Source organism: Stegodyphus dumicola, chromosome 3, assembly GCF_044657685.1.
Source record: "Stegodyphus dumicola isolate Sdum_Otavi_A_Nest chromosome 3, ASM4465768v1".
Lineage (NCBI taxonomy): Eukaryota > Metazoa > Arthropoda > Arachnida > Araneae > Eresidae > Stegodyphus > Stegodyphus dumicola.
Window position 1 is genome coordinate 117,266,557 of NC_140770.1, and position 22,345 is coordinate 117,288,901.

Genomic DNA, 22,345 nt, shown 5'->3' on the forward strand with positions numbered 1-22,345 from the left:
AAATATGATTATTGTTTGGGAATTAAAAATATGATTATTGTTTGGGATCAGATATTAATTAAAATTCATGGCATGTTTTCGAGAGTATTTTTCGCGTATTTTTCGGAAAATGAATATAAAATGATTTATAGTAAGTTATACTGTTATATTATCATATTCTCAGTTAATGATAAATTTTATTTCCTTATTATAATTTTGGGAACATAACAATAATAAGATCTGTGGTGTTACGGAATATAAGACTATCCAAAAAAACATTATGTAGACTATCTTGAATTGCGAAGAAAATATTTGTTTCCTCTTTTTATCTTTACTAGCACATTTAAAAAAAGCAAAAGCAGGAGAAAACTAAAATATTTTTCCCGGAAGATCACCGCTTTGTTCCGTCTGGTAGACGATTCGTGAAGTTCTCATCGGCAAAAGAACAACAAACTGGAACTCCCGAATCATCAACTTTTAAGTAGTTTTATCGCTGCTCTTGTCTAGGAAAGAATTACCCAATAAAGAGAAGCAAGCATTCTCTGACACCAAAATAAATCTATTTTAATACAACGGTCATAGTCACCGGGAGAAAAAAAAAAGGGGGGAGAGAGAGAAGTTCTGAACGCTGTTGGCTTTATTTTGATGTTTCTGACTTCCGAAGAGAAGAGTCATAAAAAAGGAACGAGAGAAATAACGATGTATATTTGTTTTCCAGAAAAAGAATTTTTTGAATTGTTGGATAAATATGGAACTCTCGATTAGATCCATGTATTTCTCTGAAATCCAAGACTTAGATGGTGTTATGAAATGGTCTTTGATCTAAAAGTATGGACTTTTATTTCCGCTGAGGAAGCGAGGACATTTTATACTTCAGGAATTGTGATTAATTTCTTCCACGTAACACGAGCCACCAAACTATTAAATACTTAATGTTTTATTTCCTTCAAATCCCGCCGCCCTAATCAGTATAATGGTTAGCGACGCTGCCTGCCGGCCCTGGGTTTGAATCGCGGAAAAGGCATGGTAGCTTATAACTGCATAATGTCTGTGCAACATCGGAAACTTAAAATACTGAGAACCGAAAGTCCTCTCGAGTGGTTTGATGTTTGGGAAAGAGGGCAAACAGACCTTCCGGGTGTTCTTTATCAAAATTGAGGCGGAGCTGCACAGTTAGTGTACTGGGACAATACCTGTACGACCTAACATTCTGGTGTCCCGCCCATTTCTACCTCTAGATGCCTTCAATTCAAGTTAGGTATTAAAATTCAGGTGTGTTAGAGACAAACACATTGCCTCTGACTAGTTCAGTAATAGTCAAATTTTATCAATGGTAGTCAAAAGGTTCCTTTTATGTATGTCTGAAGCGGTTGTTTATCTCGCTACATTCATCTAACTTTACTTAATCTTCATACTGAGTGAATAAACCTCCTTTGAATTCAAAAAGAACCGTACAAACTCAGCATAGCATAATTAAAAATAGGTTAGAATTCATGCAAAGAATAACTCCAGATCCCAAGCAGCCAGTCTCTGCCCAGAAGGGCTATTAATTTCGTTTTGCCATTTTGCGTCGAAAACTTTAAAAGTCTGACTTCACTTTTCAAATTATTGCTAACAAATATTATCTCCCTGTATTATATTTAAAGAAATTAAATAATGAAGAATCTACATGAATATATGTATGTTTCTCGCATTGTGTAAAAACAACAGTAGCTAGAGCCTTCAAAATTTAACTAACGTAATACTCCTCTAGAATACGGGCGCCTGGAAGCCCGAATTTCGAATTTATTTCATTAACTATTTCATATTTTGTAAACCTTTAACAAACAATTGTTCAAAGTGAGCAGTGGCAATACTGTGTAAGCTTTTGTTCTCTTCGCTATCATAAAGTAAAATGATCTTTCTAGGAAACCTGACGATTTCTCGCACAGCCGTTAACAATACCAACAAAGAAGAAGTGTAAAATAAACCCTTTATTATTCGTAAAATCGGGTAACACAAATGCACGTACTTCGTGCTAACAGTAACACCGACGACTTAAGAGTAATGTTACGAATTTTGTATTTAGTTAGATATTTTTAGTAGAATTATCATGAAAATTGTTTTATTTCCCCGTGTAATGCACCACGAGACATATTTTAAGAGAAAGCTACGCCAGAAAAGTAAAAATACAGAAGATGTGCATTTAACATTTAATAAATAGATATTTCGTAATTTATATTTAAATTGAATAAATGTAATTGACTAATATGTTAGCTGTAACCGTAATTCTACTTTTTTGCTTTCCAGAAATCTCGAGAAGCTGAAATTACTAGAATTGCACGCTACCGATTTAAAGCTATAAAATGCCAGAGAGAGAACATCTCAGTTCAGTTGCTTAGTTAACGTTAATGCGATTTGTTTAGTTCTGTACGAAATGAGGTATCTAAATTGGCTTTCTCTTTGAACTGCGTGGTATTTTAACGTTTTTAGTAGTTTAAAGTATAGCCACTGGTTCTATTTTACATATTTGCGTTCTACTGATTATTACTGCCTGATATTGTTAACAATTGTAGGAATATCTCTGAGGAAAATTTTAGCGTTTTGTTATATTTTTTATAAGAATAAATTTATTACCATTTTGTCGGACTTGTACATTCAATTTATTTTGAACCCGTGCGCACGCAATAGTAATTGAACAATAAATTCAGAGGTAAAGAGTGTGCGGGACTAACAATTTAGTTTAAGGCTAACTAGGTTGACTTAACATGATACTTTGATACTTGGTCGGTATAATGGCCTGCAGCAGGTGACAGTGTTTCTACTCTTGCCAGTTATTGAGAGAGTCCCATTAGGGCCTGACTTGTGATGTAACCGTAAAGAATATTCTCCATAAGAGATAAGTACCAGACGGGAAGCGACTCAACAACCTACCCGGCGATGTACTTATTAAATGGCCAAAAAGGCGTATCAGCAACTCAGCGTAACAGCAGCAAAGCGAAATCACTCTCTGAATAAACTTGTAGATTCGCCTGCATTTATATTCACGTAACTTTAAATTTGCATCCTGCCGAGGAAATGCGATGGGAGAATGAGAGGTTCAGTAAAAGTACCAAACTCAAAATAATTTATTATTCAAACTAAGGAAAACCCTACATTTGTACGGAATAAAACATTTTTATCTCCACCGCGTGAGACTGTCTATAGGAAATTCTAAAGATATGCTGTTTTTAAATACTTTAGCTGAAAGAGGCGTTAACCCAAATGCTCGCAAAACGTGTATGTGTGTGTAAATGGAAAAACCCTTTACGCGTAATATGGAACCTGAAAGGTTTCAGACTTTTAGGGGCGGGGACACTAAGACATATTCTATAGACATTTGGACGACTTTCTGCAAGTTTCTATTAGCTTCCCTGCTAAAAATGCCCCGTAGAAACCCATAAAATTTTTTACGGGGAATTGGCCTACGGGTACAGTACAGCTCTGTGGGTACCCGTAGGCCAAATCCCCGTAAAAACCCACAGACAGAAACCTGTACAACTGTACGGGTACCCGTAGGCCAAATCCCCGTAAAAACCCATAAAAAGAAACCCGCACGGTTGTACGGGTACCCGTCGGCCAAATCCCCGTAAAAACCCATAGAAAGAAACCCGTACGGTTGTACGGGTACCCGTAGGCCAAATCCCCGTAAACACCCATAGAAAGAAACCTGTACGGTTGTACGGGTACCCGTAGGCCAAATCCCCATAAACAGCCATAGAAAGAAACCCGTACAGTTGTACGGGTACCCGTAGGCCAAATACCCGTAAAAACCCATAAAAAGAAACCGGTACGTTTGTACAGGGACCCATAGGCCGAATACCCATAAAAACCCATAGAAAGAAACCTGTATGGCTGTATAGGTACCTGTAGGCGAAATACCCGTAAAAAACCTGTAAACGGAAACCCGTACGACTGTATGGTTACGAGTAGGCCAAATCTCTGTAGAACTGTAGGCACTATAAACAAAATCCCAGTAAAAACCCATAGCCAAAAATCAAAACTTTATATGCATATCCATTGGCCAAATTTCCATTAAAAAAATGGATATTCCGTAGGTCTATGCCTTGTAAAAACCAGTAAACAAAAGCATGTACACCTATACAGGCACCCATACACCAAATCCTGTAAAAACCACTACACAAAAATCCACAGACCAATAAAGGTACCTCTTGGAAAAATCGCTGCAAAAAACCCATAAACAGAACCAATAGCATTATACCATAGTGGAGTATCCATACATAGAATCGTACATAGAACGGGTATCCATATACAGAATCCCTATAAAAAACAATACACAAAAATAGAACTGTAAATCAAATTTCCATAAAAACATAAACCAGCAGAAGTACATAATTAGCACAGAACTAAATTGCGGAGAAAGCATGTAAAGTAATTTTAAATAAAACTCAATGCAAATAAATAAAAATTTTAAAATATCTAGAAGCCTATGAGCCCGTCCTTCTTAATGCACGTCAATATCTATAAACATATTACAAAATATTTGTATAAATTCTCTTTACAAAATTTTAAACTACCTTTATATAATTCTGAAAATAAAATGAATAGAAAGATAATAACCAAAGTCATGATTCACAACCATCGAATGATATATGTACATATATATATGTAAGAAAAATAAGGAATATGCAAAAGATTAAATTAGCAGCGTAAAATTAATTTTCCTTCTCTATTCTAAAAACCGTAATCTTTCTGCACTGCATCATTTGGAGATTAATTTATGTCATATGACTCTTACATAATTTGATGTTGTAAAAGAAACTAAAACTCAAACAGCCAATAGTAATTTTACAGTATTAACTATCAAAGACGAGTAAAAATGCATCGAGAACCAAAATTAACTCGGTCTGAATTAAGATTTCACCCTTAACGTAACGCATTTGCTTTTTACGCTTTGTATTAGCTGGATTGCAGTCTATCTGCTCCTTGTTTCTTACTACACATTTATCAAAAATGTTAATTTTTGGAATAGGCCATAAATAATGTGCCAACTTGTTTGTGGCTGCAACATATTTGCTGAAAGAAAAGTTGAATTAAATCTACCTCGACTACCAAATTTCTTATTCATTGTGGCTTGGAGTTTCAACATCTCTAAGCCATCAAAATTCTTGCTGTTCATTATGGATTCAGCTGCTTGTATTCAACTACAGAATCTATTACATATATATATAATATCATTTCATTTGATGGTTGCGAATCATTACTTTGACTGTATATATATTATTGATTTCATTATAAATATATACATACAGTACTGTACCTCACTGCATATATTTGTATTTCAGTTCTTTAATTGGGAAATTAAACAATTGTATTTAATCACATCAGCTTGTTTAACAATTTGATACCTAATGAGAAATGTATTGCCAAAGGATGGTACTTTCTAGCATCTGCTGAAATTTTAAGTTACCTACAATGCACTAAACCAAATTAAAAAAACAAAACTAGAAGAAACCCAAACAAGTTGAAGAAGAGAAACATTATTAACAAGCAAGTAAAAAGAATACGGGACTTGCAAATTAGAAACTTAACATAGAGTTCAAATTTAGCATACTTGCTATCCCCTTAAAGCTCGCTTACCAATGATAGTAACACCCTGCAGCTTATTATGACATGCATACACATAGATGTTTTGCGTGGAAGAAAGGCTGAATCCAAGAATATAATGTAGTGAAGAAATAATAATATACAAACACTGTGTCGACCCCTTATTACAATACTTTGAATGTTACCTGTATCTCTCAAAAGATAAATGAAACATGAAGATAACATATAATAAACTTAATAGTACCCAAAATACAATAAATTATATTGCAACAAAATGAATTTTAAAAAATTTACAAGTTTCAACAAATACCAGTTCTTAACGCACAGTTCGGGAATTAAGAAAATATCTCATAGCGTATAATGTTTTATTCCGTATCTCACTTTTAGTGCTATATAATCTTCCACAGATTTTATATAAATAAAATCTATAACATAATGGGTATTTATAGTATATGTAGTTCTTGATGTAAAAAGATAAACTTTCGTACTGTAAAAATTCCATCTATGTGAATAAGTATGAATATACTCATATACACATAATTATACTAAATAACTAATTTAATGAAACTAAATTCCTATAGAAAAATGGGGAAAGTGTAGAATCGCCCACTGCTTGGCGTGTTTTTAAGAATTGCACATACTCGGTATCCACGTACACATCGACCTATTTTCACTTAAAAAAACATCTCAGAATTGCACAAAAATGCCATTGTGCACTCCTTTGACTTTATTCATGTACACATCAACCTATTTTCACTTTAAAAGTCAAAAGAAAATTGACAAAAATCCAATTCCTTTTACTTTTGTACAAAGTGCCAAATAAATAAGTGGGCGATTCTGCACTTTACCTGAAAAAATATATAAAAATACTATTTACCTATATATATTAATAATTTACTATTACACAAGGTTTTTCATATATCATCTCAAGGGAACATAAATTTAATTAAAGCGATGCATTATTGGAATAAATTTGAGTCAGTGTTTTAGGTGCAAGTTATTTAGATTTCTATTGTAGAAAGAATACTTGAAATAATGTATAGAAATATTATTTTGAACCATAAAAATTCTCAATAGTAAAATTTAAAGTACTGCAAAGGTAGCTATTGTTTTTGACAGTAGATTATATATAAAAATACCTCATGCTGAGCATTTTCTGAAATTACAATGCTAAATGAAATTGATATAGTGCAGTATTTAGCAATAACTTTTTGTAAACAAATTTGGCTATATTCGCTTAATTGTAATGACAGTAATTTTAACTGCATTTGTATAAGGCTGTACAGAAGATTTATTTATATGGGTTTTCATCCGCAGAGAACAACCAGATTCTCTGTGGAAGTGCTTCTGAAAATAATGTTTAAATTTTACTCTAACTATATCTGAAAGCAATGCTATAACAGTGCCCTTATAAGACTCATGATCCGAAAAGCTTTGGTTTTAATTGTCTCGTAAAAACTTTCAATTACTTCTGCAAAATTCATACCCACGTAAAAATTACTACACCGAAGTCAATTGATTATACAGCAAAACGTTCCTAAAACAATCAACTCCACAATTCGAGATAATGCAAGTTTCCTGTAGCCTGACAAAACTATGAATGATTTTTAAGTCCTGTTATTTAATTATTGTCCTGACAAATGTGCCATTATCAGAGGTGGTCATTTAAGAAAATAACCACTATATGAGGTTTCAACTAAATGTAATTTTTTTCAAATAAATAATTCACTTTTTATACTCCCAAGACTAGTACATTTAATATTACATAAATCTTATTCACAAATCTATTTCTATTTCAAAAGCAATTTATGAAAAACACATTTGAAATTTTCTTCATCAAACTAATAATAATGAAAATTAAAGTATGCATAAAAATGATTATATGTGTTTTAACAAAATATTTAATGTAAAAATGTGGTTCTAGTCTCATACTTGTAAAGAAAAATAGACCAAAAAGAAAAAAACAATGTAAGCTACTATGATCATCTAAATTTTCACATAATTTTAGTAGTGGAAAAAAAGATTCCTTAAGCTTGGTATGTCTTGTCTACCCCATTCAATAAGTAATAAACACATTAAATACTTCAATGTTTATTTCATTAATAAAACTTACCTTTTTTGCTCGCGAAGTATAATTAGTACATTTTTTAAAACATAAAAAAACATTCTTTTTGCTCCGCCACATCACATTAGTCGAAAAATTCAAAATTGAATCATGCAAGATCATTTTTAAGTAAGGTATGCTCAAATTTATTAGTACATAATATTCAAATGATAAAGCATCTACATGAACAAGCTTTAAAAAAGTATTTCTAAACTGTAATCAAAAAAATAAATTTTCCAAAATATACAATTTCAGTAGAATGCAAAAACTATATTTCTGCATCTGATCACTGAACCAAATTATCAAGTATCAAGTCTGAAATTATCACTTTTCAGTCTTTAAGCACATTGTTTTTCAGGATAAAAGTAAAGATGGAAAATCAATTTCACGCTCAGAAACTCCATTTCACAACTAGTCAGTTATCAGCAACGTTCTCTCAAACATTAGACACGATTACACGTGCACGCCTTTAGTGGTATATTCATAGTCAGTGCTGGTATTTTATTATTTATTACTAATTTCTAAACAGTAAAATTTGTAATACAGTAAATCCTAGTAAATAATATATTGCATTACTACAACCACGAAGAAAATAACACCACCATCACACAACAATAACTAGCGCGGCGCCATATTGCTTGTTTGGGAAACTTCTGAGAGTGAGAGAGGAAGGGCGAATTTTTTTCTTCACGTCAGCGTTAACAGGGAGAAAAGTTTTGCGATTGTGAATGAACTTGTTCGCGTTAAAGAGATGTTGGTTGATACCGGTGTTTATTTGTAATATCAGAAATGTAAGTGCTTATGTGTGTGTATTCAGAGAACCAACTCGTAGCAAAAACCACCTCCCTAAGACGACCGCCTCTGAAAGAAACCAGTATTTCTGAAAACATAAGTAGACTTTGGTATTGAATATTCCCTCTGTAAGGCGACCATTCACAAAGAAAATTCTGCAAGTGTGTCTGGTCGCCTTAGAGAGATTCATTCCGTAGACGCAAATCTCCCTAAGACGACCACCTCTAAAAGATAAACGTATCTCTGAGAACGTGAGTTTCTATTGGTATTGAGCATCACCTCTCTAAGGCGACCACTTGCAAAGATGAATTTTTATTTGCGGCTTATCGCCTTGGAGAGACCTGGTTGTGTGTGGTGTATATGATTACTGTTATTGTTTCCGAAAAAAAAATTTAAATTAAAAAATAGCATATTTAGTAAAAACCCTCTCTAAAACGACCACCTGCGTTTACAGGTTACTCTGGTGGTCTTAAAGAGATCATATTTTCATTCTGTTAATTTTATTGTTTACAAGAAGTATATTAACGTCAGATAAAAAAATAGCACAAACCCATATAAACCAACAGAAGATTTATTATTATATTGGTACCAGTAAGAAAACCAGCAAAAGTCAATATAAACCTATACAAACCAGTACAAAGTTCTGCCATTGAATGTTGGTTGTATGGGTGTCAATTGATACCAGTAAGAAAAACCCACAGAGATCAATAGAAACCAGTAAAAGTCAATAGAGACCATCAAAAATTCTATAGGTACCAATAGAAAGTTTTACTGGTTTCTATGGGTCATTTTGAAACCAGTAAAAAAAACCTACAGAGACCAACAGAAACCAGTAAAAGTCAATAAAAACCCATAAAATCTTATGGGTACCCATAAAAAGTTTTACTGGTTTCTATGGGGCATTTTTAGTAGGGTTTTGTTAAATTGTATGTAATATCCATATTCTGTTAGGAGTCAAAATAGCTTTATTTAGAATTCCAATCAACAAATTGAAATATTTTAATCTGTAGGATGATGCTATATTACACTGCTCTCCAAAAGTCAAGGAACAGCGTTTTTTTTTTTTTTTTTTGTGTGTGTGTGTGTGTGTCTAAATTGAGAGTGAAGCAACATAGACACAAGAAATTTAGAGGCATATTCACTAAACAGTTCTTTAATGAATGCGACATGCATTGTTTCTAAAGTTCAACATAAACATGAATTACAACAAAAAATTGCACTTTCGGCTGAGAAATCCAGTCTTGGAGAAACAGTGCATCACAGTTTTTTTAGGGAAAATTTAGTGGTAACATTACAAAAATAGGTTCCAATAAAGGATGTACCCACCCCTAGCTTCGCGGCAGCGGCGTTTCATGCTCTTAATTAAGTTGTCGATCAGTGAGATGGGAAACAATGACCTGAAACGGAGCAGTCCTTGCCCAAATTCATCTGATAATCTTGAAGAAGGACTTAAAACAGCAAACTGTCTCCCGAGGTAGTCCCAAAGGTTCTTTGTCGGATTCTGGTTTGGGGATTGAACTGGTCATTCCATCCGCTCCATACCGTGACCCTCAAGATAATCTTCACCAATTCGAGCTCCGTGCGGTCCCGCATTGACGTCCATCAGAAGAAGTCTAGTATCAACAACAGCGGCATACGGGTAAACATGTTTATAAAGGATCTCGTCTCGATATTTTACAATGGTCGAAGTTCCTCCGTGGAACACATGCATTAGTGTGACCACCGAGAGAGATTCACAACTTAAACCATTATTCCACCACCTCTGTAACTGTGTGTTTTCACAATATGGGGTTGGTTGTATTTGGTACGTTGTTACCTCTAGATCAGCTGACGACCTGAATCACTCTCCATTGTGAACCTGGACTTGTCTGTGAAGAGAACAAACGCCCATTGTTGACTGGTCCAGGATTTTCTCTTGCCCAAAATAAACGGACACCTCTGTGTCCTCGGAACAAGGGGAAACAAACTGGTCATCTTGCATACAGACCTGTATTGAAGCAGGCGTCTATCAACTGTAGTACCTGAGATTCTAGTTCCTGTTGCCACTAAATGATCGGCCATAAGATGAGAAACATTAATATTGCTCCTCCTTTGGATCGAAAGAGCTAAATAACAGTCTCCCGCAGGTGTTGCAAGTCTTGGTCAGCCTGGAACATGTCTTCTAGACACAGAATCCTCGGATTCAAACTTCTTGGACCACTACGAGAGACATTGAGACATCTAGCAGCATCAACTTGTGACATTCCTTTTTCCATCCATCCGATCGTCCGCCACCTCAAGAAATTGGGAAAATGACTTCTCCTGAATATTGTCAACGAAATTGCTGATAAAAATTGAAGATCGACGCTCGTCAACAAAAAATTTTTGCATTATTTCTCCAACCTATGTATAAGTGTTCCTTTCTGTAAAATAAAAGTTTTAGCTCTTGTTTTTGCATATATTTTTTTAAACTTCGCATATAAACTGTGAATTTAAATGTTACTGACATTTTTGTAATGATGAGTGTTGAAAAACTCACCATTACAAAAATGCTGCTCTTTAACTTTTGGAAGGTAGTGTATTTTTTTAACATATAGGTAAAATTCTGTTTGAAATTTTCAGCTAATATAGTTACGTTATTGGTTAAGATGAATGTTTTTGTTCATGAGTGCACTTAAGCAAGGAAGCACTTAAATATCCGAAATATCATGAATATTCCTGTTTTGATGAAATAATATTGAGTGAAAATCGGAAAATATTTTAAGAACGGAAATGAAGGAGTTTCTTCAAATTGATAAACTCGATGCGTTGTTTTGTATATTACATTTTACATATGGATACATTTTTATCATCATTTTTAACAAACTTTCATCAATTCTTCAGCTTTTTTATACAAATTTTATTCGTTGAGTTCGCAGAGATATTCTATCATTACTATTTTTTGTTATCACTTAACCTTTCTTCTCGACTAATATGATAACTATTCTTTGAGCAGGGAACATTGTGCTATTAGCTTTGCACATACAAGTGTTATTAAAAAAATAAATCTTTAAGACTCAGTAAAGTAAAGCAAATATTAAAACAATTAGAATAAACGTGAAAGACTCAATATATTAAACAAAAAGTAAATTTTACACCTAATTTAATGTATGACTGCATGTTTCAAAATATTAATTAATTATTAATTATTATTATTTTATTCTAGCTTAATAACATAAAGTACTAGATCAAAAAGAGAATTCATTGCAAAATATGACGATACATTTATAAATGTTGGAAATTTTCTTCTTTTAAAACAAAGTCAAGATACACTGTTTTATAAACATTCATATTGCTGAGCAAAAGTAGGAGATAATGCTTTATAAGCAAAAATTTTCAGAGAAACTTTGGACATAAAGTTTGTAGTCGATATTAATGAATTCATTACTACGGTGAAAGATTGCAGTTACTATGAAACCTAACATTTATGGTTAACGTTTTAATGTGTTATCTTGTCGGAATTCTTTTTAAGTTTTATAAAGTTAGATTTTACATCTCCCCTTCCCTACCGGGGGTCGTTTATTTCACTGGCTGAGATTTGTTCTCTTATATTCTCAGCTCCATAGGGTCGCAAAAAACAAGAACTTGGGTTCCTAATCGTAACCCAAGCTTCTGTAGCTCTATGGACCATCAGTTGGCAGCGGCAGTGTATGTTCTGGGGTGCATATATAATTCCGACTCATTTTGATGGTTACGTACTATCAAGATGAGTCAACTTTATCCTATCCTTCTTGGTTCTTTTTACAAAACTCAGCCAGACAAGAAAGTTATCCAAATTTAATGGAAGGCAGCATAGATTCCAAAAAAAGGGGGGGAGGTTAACTTAATTAGAGCTTTCGATGTGTCGGACTAGGCCTTAGTTCTTTCCAAGTCATAAGCGGTTAAAGTTAATTCATCACTGTGGCGTAGTAAGAGCTTTGTGAGCTTTAGAATAGTGCAGCCAATCAAGTATCAGTTTTGAATTAAGGATATTATTATGAATAGTTTGAGCCTTCGCGATCAGGTCGGACTGGTAGCCTTATTTTGTAATTCTATGCAACAACTGTGATTGAAGACTTTAAGTCGAATACAAAGTTTACTTTCACATCAGAGAAGTTATAATCTTAATTGATGCAAATTACCTTTTTTAATTTCAGAGCTTGATAATTTATTAGTGTGGCACGTCGGACAGAAATGTTCTGCATCGGCCGATTTTACTAAGCTACGTAGTTTACCTGTAATATTCCGATTAGAAGCCAGTCACTCAGCAAGCCGTTGCAAATTCGGTTAAGAGTTCTTCAAAGGATAGAACTGATCACTAATAGACTCTGAAATTGATTTCTAAGTACAAGAACATTGTACAGAAAATTATTAGGGGGTAATCGATAAATATCTGAACTGGAAAAGGACTTTTATTTCTTAATAACCACTACTACTGTTCGGAATTCAGAGATCCAGAGAATACGTATTTTTAGAATAATATGGGTTGTATCGATTTAAATCGTCATTATCATAATGATTGGTCTGTTTATTTAATTACGGTAAAGCACTCAAGAGCTAACTACCTAATCATAGGGATGCCTTTCTAAGAGAAACAGGATCGTATATACATTACACAAAGGGAAAATCACGAAAGCGCCTATGCAGTCAGCCCTTTCGCCAAGATTCAAACGTTTCAGTTTCAAAGAATAACCTAAAAGAAATTTCATGAATGGCTTCAAGAAAATGGGCTATAAAATATAGACTGGGATGCTGAGCAATGGTGATCGTCTTATAGCCACATAATCGAACACTTTCTCAGTTGACGCGAGGGAAAAAAAAAAATATGTAAAGATCCTTCTTCGATCGGGCTCTGTTACGTAGAGAAAAACTATGATTTGAAAACGAATAAGAATTGGAGGTCATATTATATTTAGTACCTACAGAATTACAGTATACAGACGACTGTAAAGATGCAGAGACATGTGTCATATTTTATGCAACTGGTAAGGGAAATTTTTTCTATCTTCCAGGGCGACAACGCGCTTCCATTCAAAATGGATCTTATTGTTACAGGATCATCAGCGAATAAGCCCTGATTTCAAAATTAAATATCTCTACAACAAAAATCGATAGAATTATGCGGTAAACTGTACATTTATTAGCAAAACTGTAAAAATTGTGTACAAAAGTTTAGAAAATTTAGTTACAAAAATCGTTAACAGATGGCGCTCTGCACTGAAAATTCTTTCTCTGAAAGGAGTCAAAAAAATTAAAAAAATAAAGTGAAGCAGCCTTTGCAATCAAAATACAATTTTTTCAAAATGTTCACCGTTCGAAACAGTGAGGTGACGTAAACGAACAATGAAATTTGACATCACGTCTTGCAATGTTTCGACGGAAATGGAATCATTTGCAATATCAATCAACAATTCAAACTCATCTAGAGTAGCAGGATTGTTTCGATAGACAGCGTCTTTCAATGTGCCCCACAGAAAGAAGTCACAAGGCCTCAGATCGGGAGAATATGGAGGCCAAGCTATTCCTGTGTCAGTAAATTGAAGATAATCTAACGAAATTACTCTATTCCCAAAGTATTCATGAAGAAAGTGAAAAACTTTATTTGTTCGATGTGGTCGAGCCCCATCTTGCAGGAACCAGTCGATACCTGGTCGATCCTCTAACGCTAGTTGAGTGCTGACAAATTGTTCCAAAATTGTAACGTACAGTAGTTATCGTTTCTCGTACGAAAAAGGGTCCGATAATGCCTCTGGCGCATACCGCAGACCTTGCCGTAACTTTAGGCGAATGCAGTGCTTTTTCTTCACACAAATGAGGATTTTCGGAACCGTCAACCCTTTGTTGCACAGTTTTCATGGGTATGGCCTGATGACTTTGGATTTTGTATGGAAACAGCCGTAGGCTATTTTTAAATATTTTTTTGTGTGTTCGTGTACTTCAAACCTGTCTGTGATGCAATCCGTTGGATGGTTTTCCTAGGATTTTGCTGAACAAATCCAGAAACTTTGCCTGCATTTTCAGGAGTGACTATAGTTTGTTTAGGCCCAACATTTCCCTTTCGATCATCAGCCACGCTGCCAGTCAATTCGAATTTCGCGAAGAGCATGCGAATGGTTTTCGCATCGGGTCCAACTGGAATATTGAATCGGTTTTGAAAACTGCGACGTGTTGCCGTAGGACTATGTTGTTCAATGGAATAGATTATTTCACTTTCTACGCTAGCCTCTTTTCACTAGCCAACAGTTGTACTGATCACTTTCGACTTCGAAGCACATTTTAAAGGCTATTGATAGGTCATTGCGATTAGAGAGCCATCTGTTAACGATTTTTATAACTAAATTTTTTAAACTTTTGTACACCATTTTTACAGTTTTCTAATAAACGTACAGTTTACCGCATAATTCTATCGATCTTTGTTGTAGAGATATTTAATTTTGAAATCAGGGCTTATTTGCTGATCACCCTGTAGATTGTTGGAACGCATGAGGTAACTGTAACTGTTTTGCTATCAGGTGAAGTGAGTTGAACTGCGGTGCTTAACCACCAGGGTGCCTGGGCGCCATAGCCCTACCCCTCATCGAATAACATGATAAAAGTTTTGAATTATGAGAAATGTAACTGAATGTGCTAAATAATTAAATGAGCAAGAGTTTAAATTCATAATTGCTAATAGTTAAATGCATATTTTTTCCTTAAGTACCTAATTACTAATCCATACATAATTAACTATTTTTTAACAACTATTTCACAGAAGAATTCATGTACACACAAGAGAAACAAAATACGAAGTGCGACGCCTTAGTGCCACTAGTAAAAAAAAAAAAGAAAGAAAGAAAAAGAACAATATACAATAAAGAATTTGAGCAACAATTTGCATAACACATATACAAAATTACACATTACTAACATTTAGGATCGCCCTTGGGCGCTTACTGAAATTGGGGTCCCTAGTATCATAACAATAGTTAACAACCACAGGATTGTCCAGAAGTTCCTGTTTATCATAAAATGCCCTAGATAGGCGGCAATAAAAATCACAAAGATCCTCTATTCTTAACTCTTTACGAATTTGGCTATTCCGAATGTACCAGGGGGCATTACATATCATACGCAATACCCCGTTTTGGGCAGCTTGTAACTGCCTTCTCAAACTTTTGCACGAGTATGCCCAGACGGGGCATGCATAACTAAGAATTGGACGCAACATGGTTTTGTAAATGAGCAACTTATTATCAATAGATAGAACACTGTTTCGAGCAATTAAGGGGAAGAGTGAAGCTTTACTAGCTCGAAACTTCCTGAGAATATGTGTAACGTGTGGGTTCCATGTAAGAGATTTACTGAGGATCACCCCAAGATAAGGGACCTGCTTGACCCAGGGAATGTCCACACCATACATTTGCAGGTGAGTCGGGAAATTCTTCTGCAAATTCGGTTAAACAATAATGTGACTTGTGGAAAGAAAAACTGCTGGCCATCTGAGCATGCCTTTCAATAGACTTGGCCGAAGATTTTTATAAAAACAATTGGATAATTTCATTTTATCGATAAATGTTCCATAATTGCAAATTCATGGAAATCATGCTTTGTTTTAGGGATATTCTTTGTTTCATTAATGAGTTTTGTACGGTTTTCATAAAATAAACTAGATAAAGTTTTTTCTTTGATTTCATATCAAAAACAAGCTAATTCTTTGATTCTAATGATTCATGTTGCGTTTCCTATTCCGGTTTTCACCCATACAAAGCATTACGTGTTCCGTTTACTTTTATTACAGAGGGCAACGAAACTACTTGCTTTGAATTCCTTCAGAGCAGCAGAAACAAACGCAGTTGCTGATATTTGATTCATTAATTCTTCACTCTAATTTTTGTTGCTTTAATCTTGGATACTTATCATTTTCTTACATGAGAATTCATAGGAAATTACACTTGTTTGATACAGAATTAACTTAGGAAGTTGTTTAAACACTGGTATATTTCCAGTAAGTTATCATAGAACTGATACAATAGATATTAAATATATATAATTATTTTCGCCAAGGCTGCAGCAAAACTAGAAACTGTTCCGATGTAAGTAAATTGCTTTGACAGTGAACTGATTAGGTTCGGAGCCAGTACGATTTATACCTTTTTCAGAGCTTTGTTGTTCTTTTTAATAATAATCGTGAGCATCGCATAAGAAAAAAATTAATAAATAAAGCTTCATTCCTGTTTTTCTTTTCTTTGCTTTCATTACAGATTAATAAAAGATTATATCATAGCAACTAAACTGAAATAAGTGATATTCTTCTTTTTGTTATTATAGGACTGGTTCTCCAGACAGCAAATGATCTTGCTGGTCCTCTTCATCAACATCACTCTGGCGATCATGTTCTACAAACTCCTCTCGTAGATCTCAAGACAAAAGAGCCTCTCCGGATCAATTCAAAATCGATCAAATTGCTGCGAGATCAATTCATTGATCGTCTTCGGGTAAAAACGCCAACTTGTGTAGTTGGTCCAGTACACTCTGTTGTGTGCTGATGAAAGTAGCTGTGGACCAGCCATATTTTTAATCGAGGTTTCTCGTGAAAGGCTTCTTGCCTTCCACACAAAATCGTGATAAGACATGAAATCAAATTTTATTGTCAGGAGCTACGAGGAAAATGGTATGACCCATGGTTAATTTTTTCACATTGTATTTACTTCACTGGTCACGTATTTTCTACGCACTGACATGAAATTTTATTTGTATGAAATTGTAAACTTATTATAGTGATGCACCGAATTACCACAGTCGACAAAAACATAGCTCCTCCAAGGGCAAATCGCAATCAAATTATTTTATCGATAACCTAAATATATTGATATTCAAAATCCTAATCCTTTAAGGCCTTCCAACAAGACCTACAATCATAATCCAATCCAACAAGGCTAAATCCTAATCCAACAAGGCCTAATTATAAGGATCCTAATCCTTATAATGATCCTTTAAGGCATTTCGATCGAAAAATTATATTAGTAAAAGAAAATGATGGATTGTTTTCAAAACAGTCAAAACAAATCGGTGCATTACTATTCTATCATCCAGGTCTTTCTTCCTTAGTTATTCTGCATCCCTCAGGCGCAGAAAATAACCAAAGATTTCAATAACACTTTTGAATATATTATATACTACTTCACTTTTATATAGGACCATAAAACATAAATGGTTACAAAATTTTATGAGTCCGTTAAAAGAAGGTTCGAGCCACTTAAATGAGTTACAGGTTAAAGCTCCAATATCTTAGAGATTTTATATTATATTCATACTTACACTGTGGAGCACATAGATAGCTTAGAATTTTATGCGAGTTGTATTTCAAATTTATATCCCTTGCAAACGTGTTCCCAAAGTTGGTAATTTGGCTCCGGATGTCCAATTTTTCTCTTCTGCCAGAAGTGTTCTCCCTTCTTTTCCCCTCCTTTTCATTCAAGCATCTCACATAAAAGAAGATTTTAGATGTGGTGTGCAATATTATACCACTATCCGCCCATTTTTTAGCAAGCCTGAACTTTTTGCACCGACCTTGCAGAGAACCAGGCAGGCTTGGCCTTAACCTGAGCATATTTTTAAATTTTAACAAGTATTTCGTACTTAAAAAAAGAAATTTAACTTGATAATATTAAAAACAATTTTTGTATTTTCTTTCCAGATATTTTGCAATCAGACTTTCTTCATTTCATTCAATAATTCATAAGAGTAGCTACTAGTTAAGAGCAAAATGTTTGTCCAATGTTTCATGAGCTAAGGCCGAGCCTCGAAACAAGTGTCATGGACTCTTCCTTGTCCGTCCAAAATTAGCTGTACTTTCCTTTTTACTTCCTTGGTGGAATTTGCATGAAGGATACTGGAAAAGAATTTTGAATAAAGATCATCTGCGAGTTCTTTTTTGGAATGAAAGTACTTGTTTTTGTTGGCAATAAAGTGTGCCTCGTAATGTTTCATTTTTATAAGTCTAGTATGATACTTTTGTATATAGGAGGAAAATTAACTGTCAGAAAAATTTTTACGCTATTCCATCATTTCATTTTCGCGTTATTTTAATAATTTTGTTTCACCTTTTTTGTTATTGTTGTGGAAAGCAGAAAGTTTGGCAAATTGTTTCCAGAGATCCAGTCTTTAAACTAACAAGGAAAGGTTTACTGATGTTATTGATGTTCTTCAAAGGTTCGGTAATGGAAAAAACGAAGATGAACTATTTTTAACCAGCACTGTGTGGCTCTCTTTTTTTTTCCCCCCATTTATTTTCCTCATCTGTTTTCTTAAACATATTTCAGCATTGATGTCCAGCATTGATGATACCTGAAACGTGTTTAAAAAAAACTATTGACATTTGTGAAATTAACTATTGTGCATTCTTAATCTGAATTTTGAGTAAACTCAATACCATGCAAAATTGCTACACAGACGATGAAAATGAAATGTTCATGTTTAATATATTTTTTTAAATATAACCAAGCAGAAAATAAAGATAATTTTTTTATATTTTAATACTTATTAAATTGGTACCATTTTTTTAAGCATTGTAGAAGAGAAACAGCATTTTTCTAGACTTCTTTTTTCCCTGAAAGTATCGTAGCATTCTTTCATTTTCGTTGAAATCATACTCAAATCGTTGAAAAATTTTTATTAGCTAAAATGTGTTGACAGAGAATTTTAGCTTTAGAAATTTATAGAAGAATCAGCATTGTATACCTTGTTGGCTTTTTACACAATTTTTTTTAAGCAGATCATAATAGAATATATATTTCCAATATCATAAAATCATGGGGCAAAAAGTTTTCATGGTGTTGCTGTTATTCATTACTAACAAGCTTTAAGAAAGTTGCGATTACGTTTCAAGAATTTCATATTTTTATTAACTAGAAATTTTAAGAGAATATTATTTTAATAATATCACTATAATATTCTACTGCTATTAGCTATTGAATATTTAAAACAAAAAAAAAAAAAAAAAGAATGTTAACTATAATTGTAATAACTGCTTTACGCATTTTCTAAGCAAATATAATTCTGACTTTTTCGCAGTCATACTTGTTCAATAAATCATAAAATTATTTTTTCATGTGGCTTTTTAACTTCTAATTTTATCAGGAAGTTGACAAAAAGGATACTGCGCTGTTAAAGTGGAAAAGAACGTCAGAGTTTCTGTATGGCATCATAGCTTTTTCAATTGATGAATCAAAGGAAGAGAAAAGGAAATAATTTTGGCAAATTCTATACACACTGTAAATTTTACTTTTCAAGTCCTCAAATACAAATTAACTCACACCTTTTAAGTTTAATTCATTTTCATACATATGTATATTTTTTGCTAAGGATTTTACATCCACACAAATCATTAGTCTTAACAAATGAATTTGTGCTAATCTTAGCATAAAATTTTAAGCTTATTACTTTTTTTAATACGTTCTTAGTTATGATGTTAAATCATACTTTTCTCTGTAGACTAGATATTTTGTGAAAGCAGTATTAAATGCCCATCTTTACAGTGCATAAATATTCTTTTGTATTGCTCAGAAAACATAGAGAATGTATAAAAGGCAATGGTGCTATACACTGACAACTGACTTATGTGCCTAAGTGTAGCTGTGTGTTGTTATCTGAAAATTAGATAACTGTGATTTATACGAAACTGAGCAAGAATAAAATAGGTTTGTTTATAATGTGTTATATTGTGTCATTTGCATTGAAGCATATTCTGGTGACCAAAGAAAAACAAAATCATATGTTTTACTTCATCACAATCAAGCTCCACCGTAGCTATTAACTTATGCAGTAGTTTGAAGACTACTAGAATTACCAAATTCAATGCTTATTCCTTTAACCAATACTTTTTTTCATAACTATAGCCTGGTGACCTTTCAGAGGGATAACATATGAAACATAGAAAAGTGTATTTAAAATATATGCGACAATACAAACATATTAACTATTCAGCAGCCAAAAGACCAGAAGAATTAAAATTTAAAAAAAAAATTACTTTTTATTTGCACTATTTATTTCTATAAACAATGTTAAGAATTAGGCTATCCAATACATTATAGTTCCAAAATAAATTTACTTGTGACAAGCCTCATTATTAATTTAAGCATGCTGACTATATATTGTTTATAACAAATTCCAACGTAAGTTATTTCTACAGAATTTTTATTATTTATTTAACTTCATAATCAAATTGAAAGCATCATTTAATTATTCTCCTATTGCTAATGAAAAAAAAGAATATATATTTTAATGAATTTTTTTATTTACTACATATACAATACAATGAGTGCATAGTTACATAAGACAAATATGCTGATTCAAAAGAAAGTTTTAAAACAGTTGAATAGATGTACACCTCTACTTCCTTTTAAAGAAACCATACCCAAAAATTCTCCTTTAGCTATAGTCTTTTGTGCTTGGTCATTTATAGCTGTCGACTCAGCAGATTTAATGGAAAAACAGGAACATCTATTAATGTCATTAAATAATTGTTCTATTATATTTTCACTCATTTTCTCAATCACCATCACAGTATTTTGAGGCAATTGTAGATCTTTAATTGCAGTAGTAATTTCAATTTTGTTCTTAAAATCATTAAAAAATGAATCTTACATTTCCAAGAAAATTCTTTTATGAATTTCTCGCCAGAAAATGGTTTGATTTTTTTTACTTACATATGGCTTACTAATGACTGACTAATGTAATCGGTCACTGTACGATTTTAACATGGGTTTTTTAAAAACATTTTGTTCATCCTTTTAACTGAGACTTAGAATTCCTAATTATATTTTATAGTCCTTATTTTGTGAATAATCTAAGCTGCATATGCAGGTTAAAAGCATTTCCTGTTGGATGTGATTGACCAAAAATCACCTCAGAATCAACTTGTTGACCATTCCTATGCTATATCAGGAAAGGTAGATATACTAAGCATTTGTGAAATAAGTTGGAAAAGAAAAAAAAAAAGGGGGGGTTACCTGCATTTCAATGTTCTTATTGCCTCCATTTCAGTTAATTAATTTGTTATGAATTTTTAAAATACTTCACAAATTTATGAATAATTCTGTATAAAAATATGCATGCATTTTAATAATTACACCCTTATATAAAATGTTTAAAAAAATTACAACTAAATACCTTTTGAATGATTAGTCAATAATCCATGGTTTTAGTTTAAGAAATGAATAAAATGAAAGACTTGTACAAAATGCAACAAATTTGGTCACATATCACCTTTTAGTAAAAATATGCAAAACTTAAATTTTTATATGGGCAGTGTGAAAAATATTTAGCATAAATGAAAATTTATATGAATCATATACAAATGCTGTCATGGCAACTACACACATAAGAAATGATGCAGATTTCTAAAAGATGCCTTTTACATTAGAAAATACAATTATAGAAGCACATGCTCTAGATTCCACACATTTGTGCAATATCTGAAAATTTTCATCTAACAAAACTTTATTTTTGCATGATCTTTAATTAATGCATTTTCCCAAAATCTCCTGTTAATTTATTATATAAAATCAACATTTTACTATTTTCTTTCCATTGCTTTAAAATGATAGAACTTTGGTTGTAAAAGACATCATTTTGACAATTTCTTCCAGATCATGTTTTGTATAGTACACAACCTCATTTGCCCGAGGGATTTCTCATTAATTAGAACTCGCTTTTGACAGAACCAACATGAAAAATTAAATGTTGTGCATTTTAAACTGAAACTGCTCTTCTCTGAAGCCTACATGAATTTGATTAATTTCTTAAACTGGATAATATGCCTACATCAAACTGTTTAAGCAATTTTGTCATGATCTTTTTTAAACATTTTATGCAATTAATATTTTTTAATTCTTATACGTCAATACA

General features: G+C 33.0%; 1 protein-coding gene across 4 annotated transcripts in view; it reads left to right on the plus strand.

Moving 5' to 3' along the window:
* The window catches only part of jp (junctophilin), a 288,282-nt gene extending 268,134 nt beyond the window's left edge, over positions 1-20,148 (plus strand). For all 4 annotated transcript variants that reach the window (XM_085813222.1, XM_085813224.1, XM_085813223.1 and 1 more), the window contains exon 9: positions 16,766-20,148. In XM_085813222.1, coding sequence (XP_085669348.1) covers positions 16,766-16,852 — 87 coding nt within the window. In that variant the 3' untranslated portion in view covers positions 16,853-20,148. The remainder of the gene's footprint in view (positions 1-16,765) is intronic.
* Positions 20,149-22,345: the final 2,197 nt, after the last annotated feature.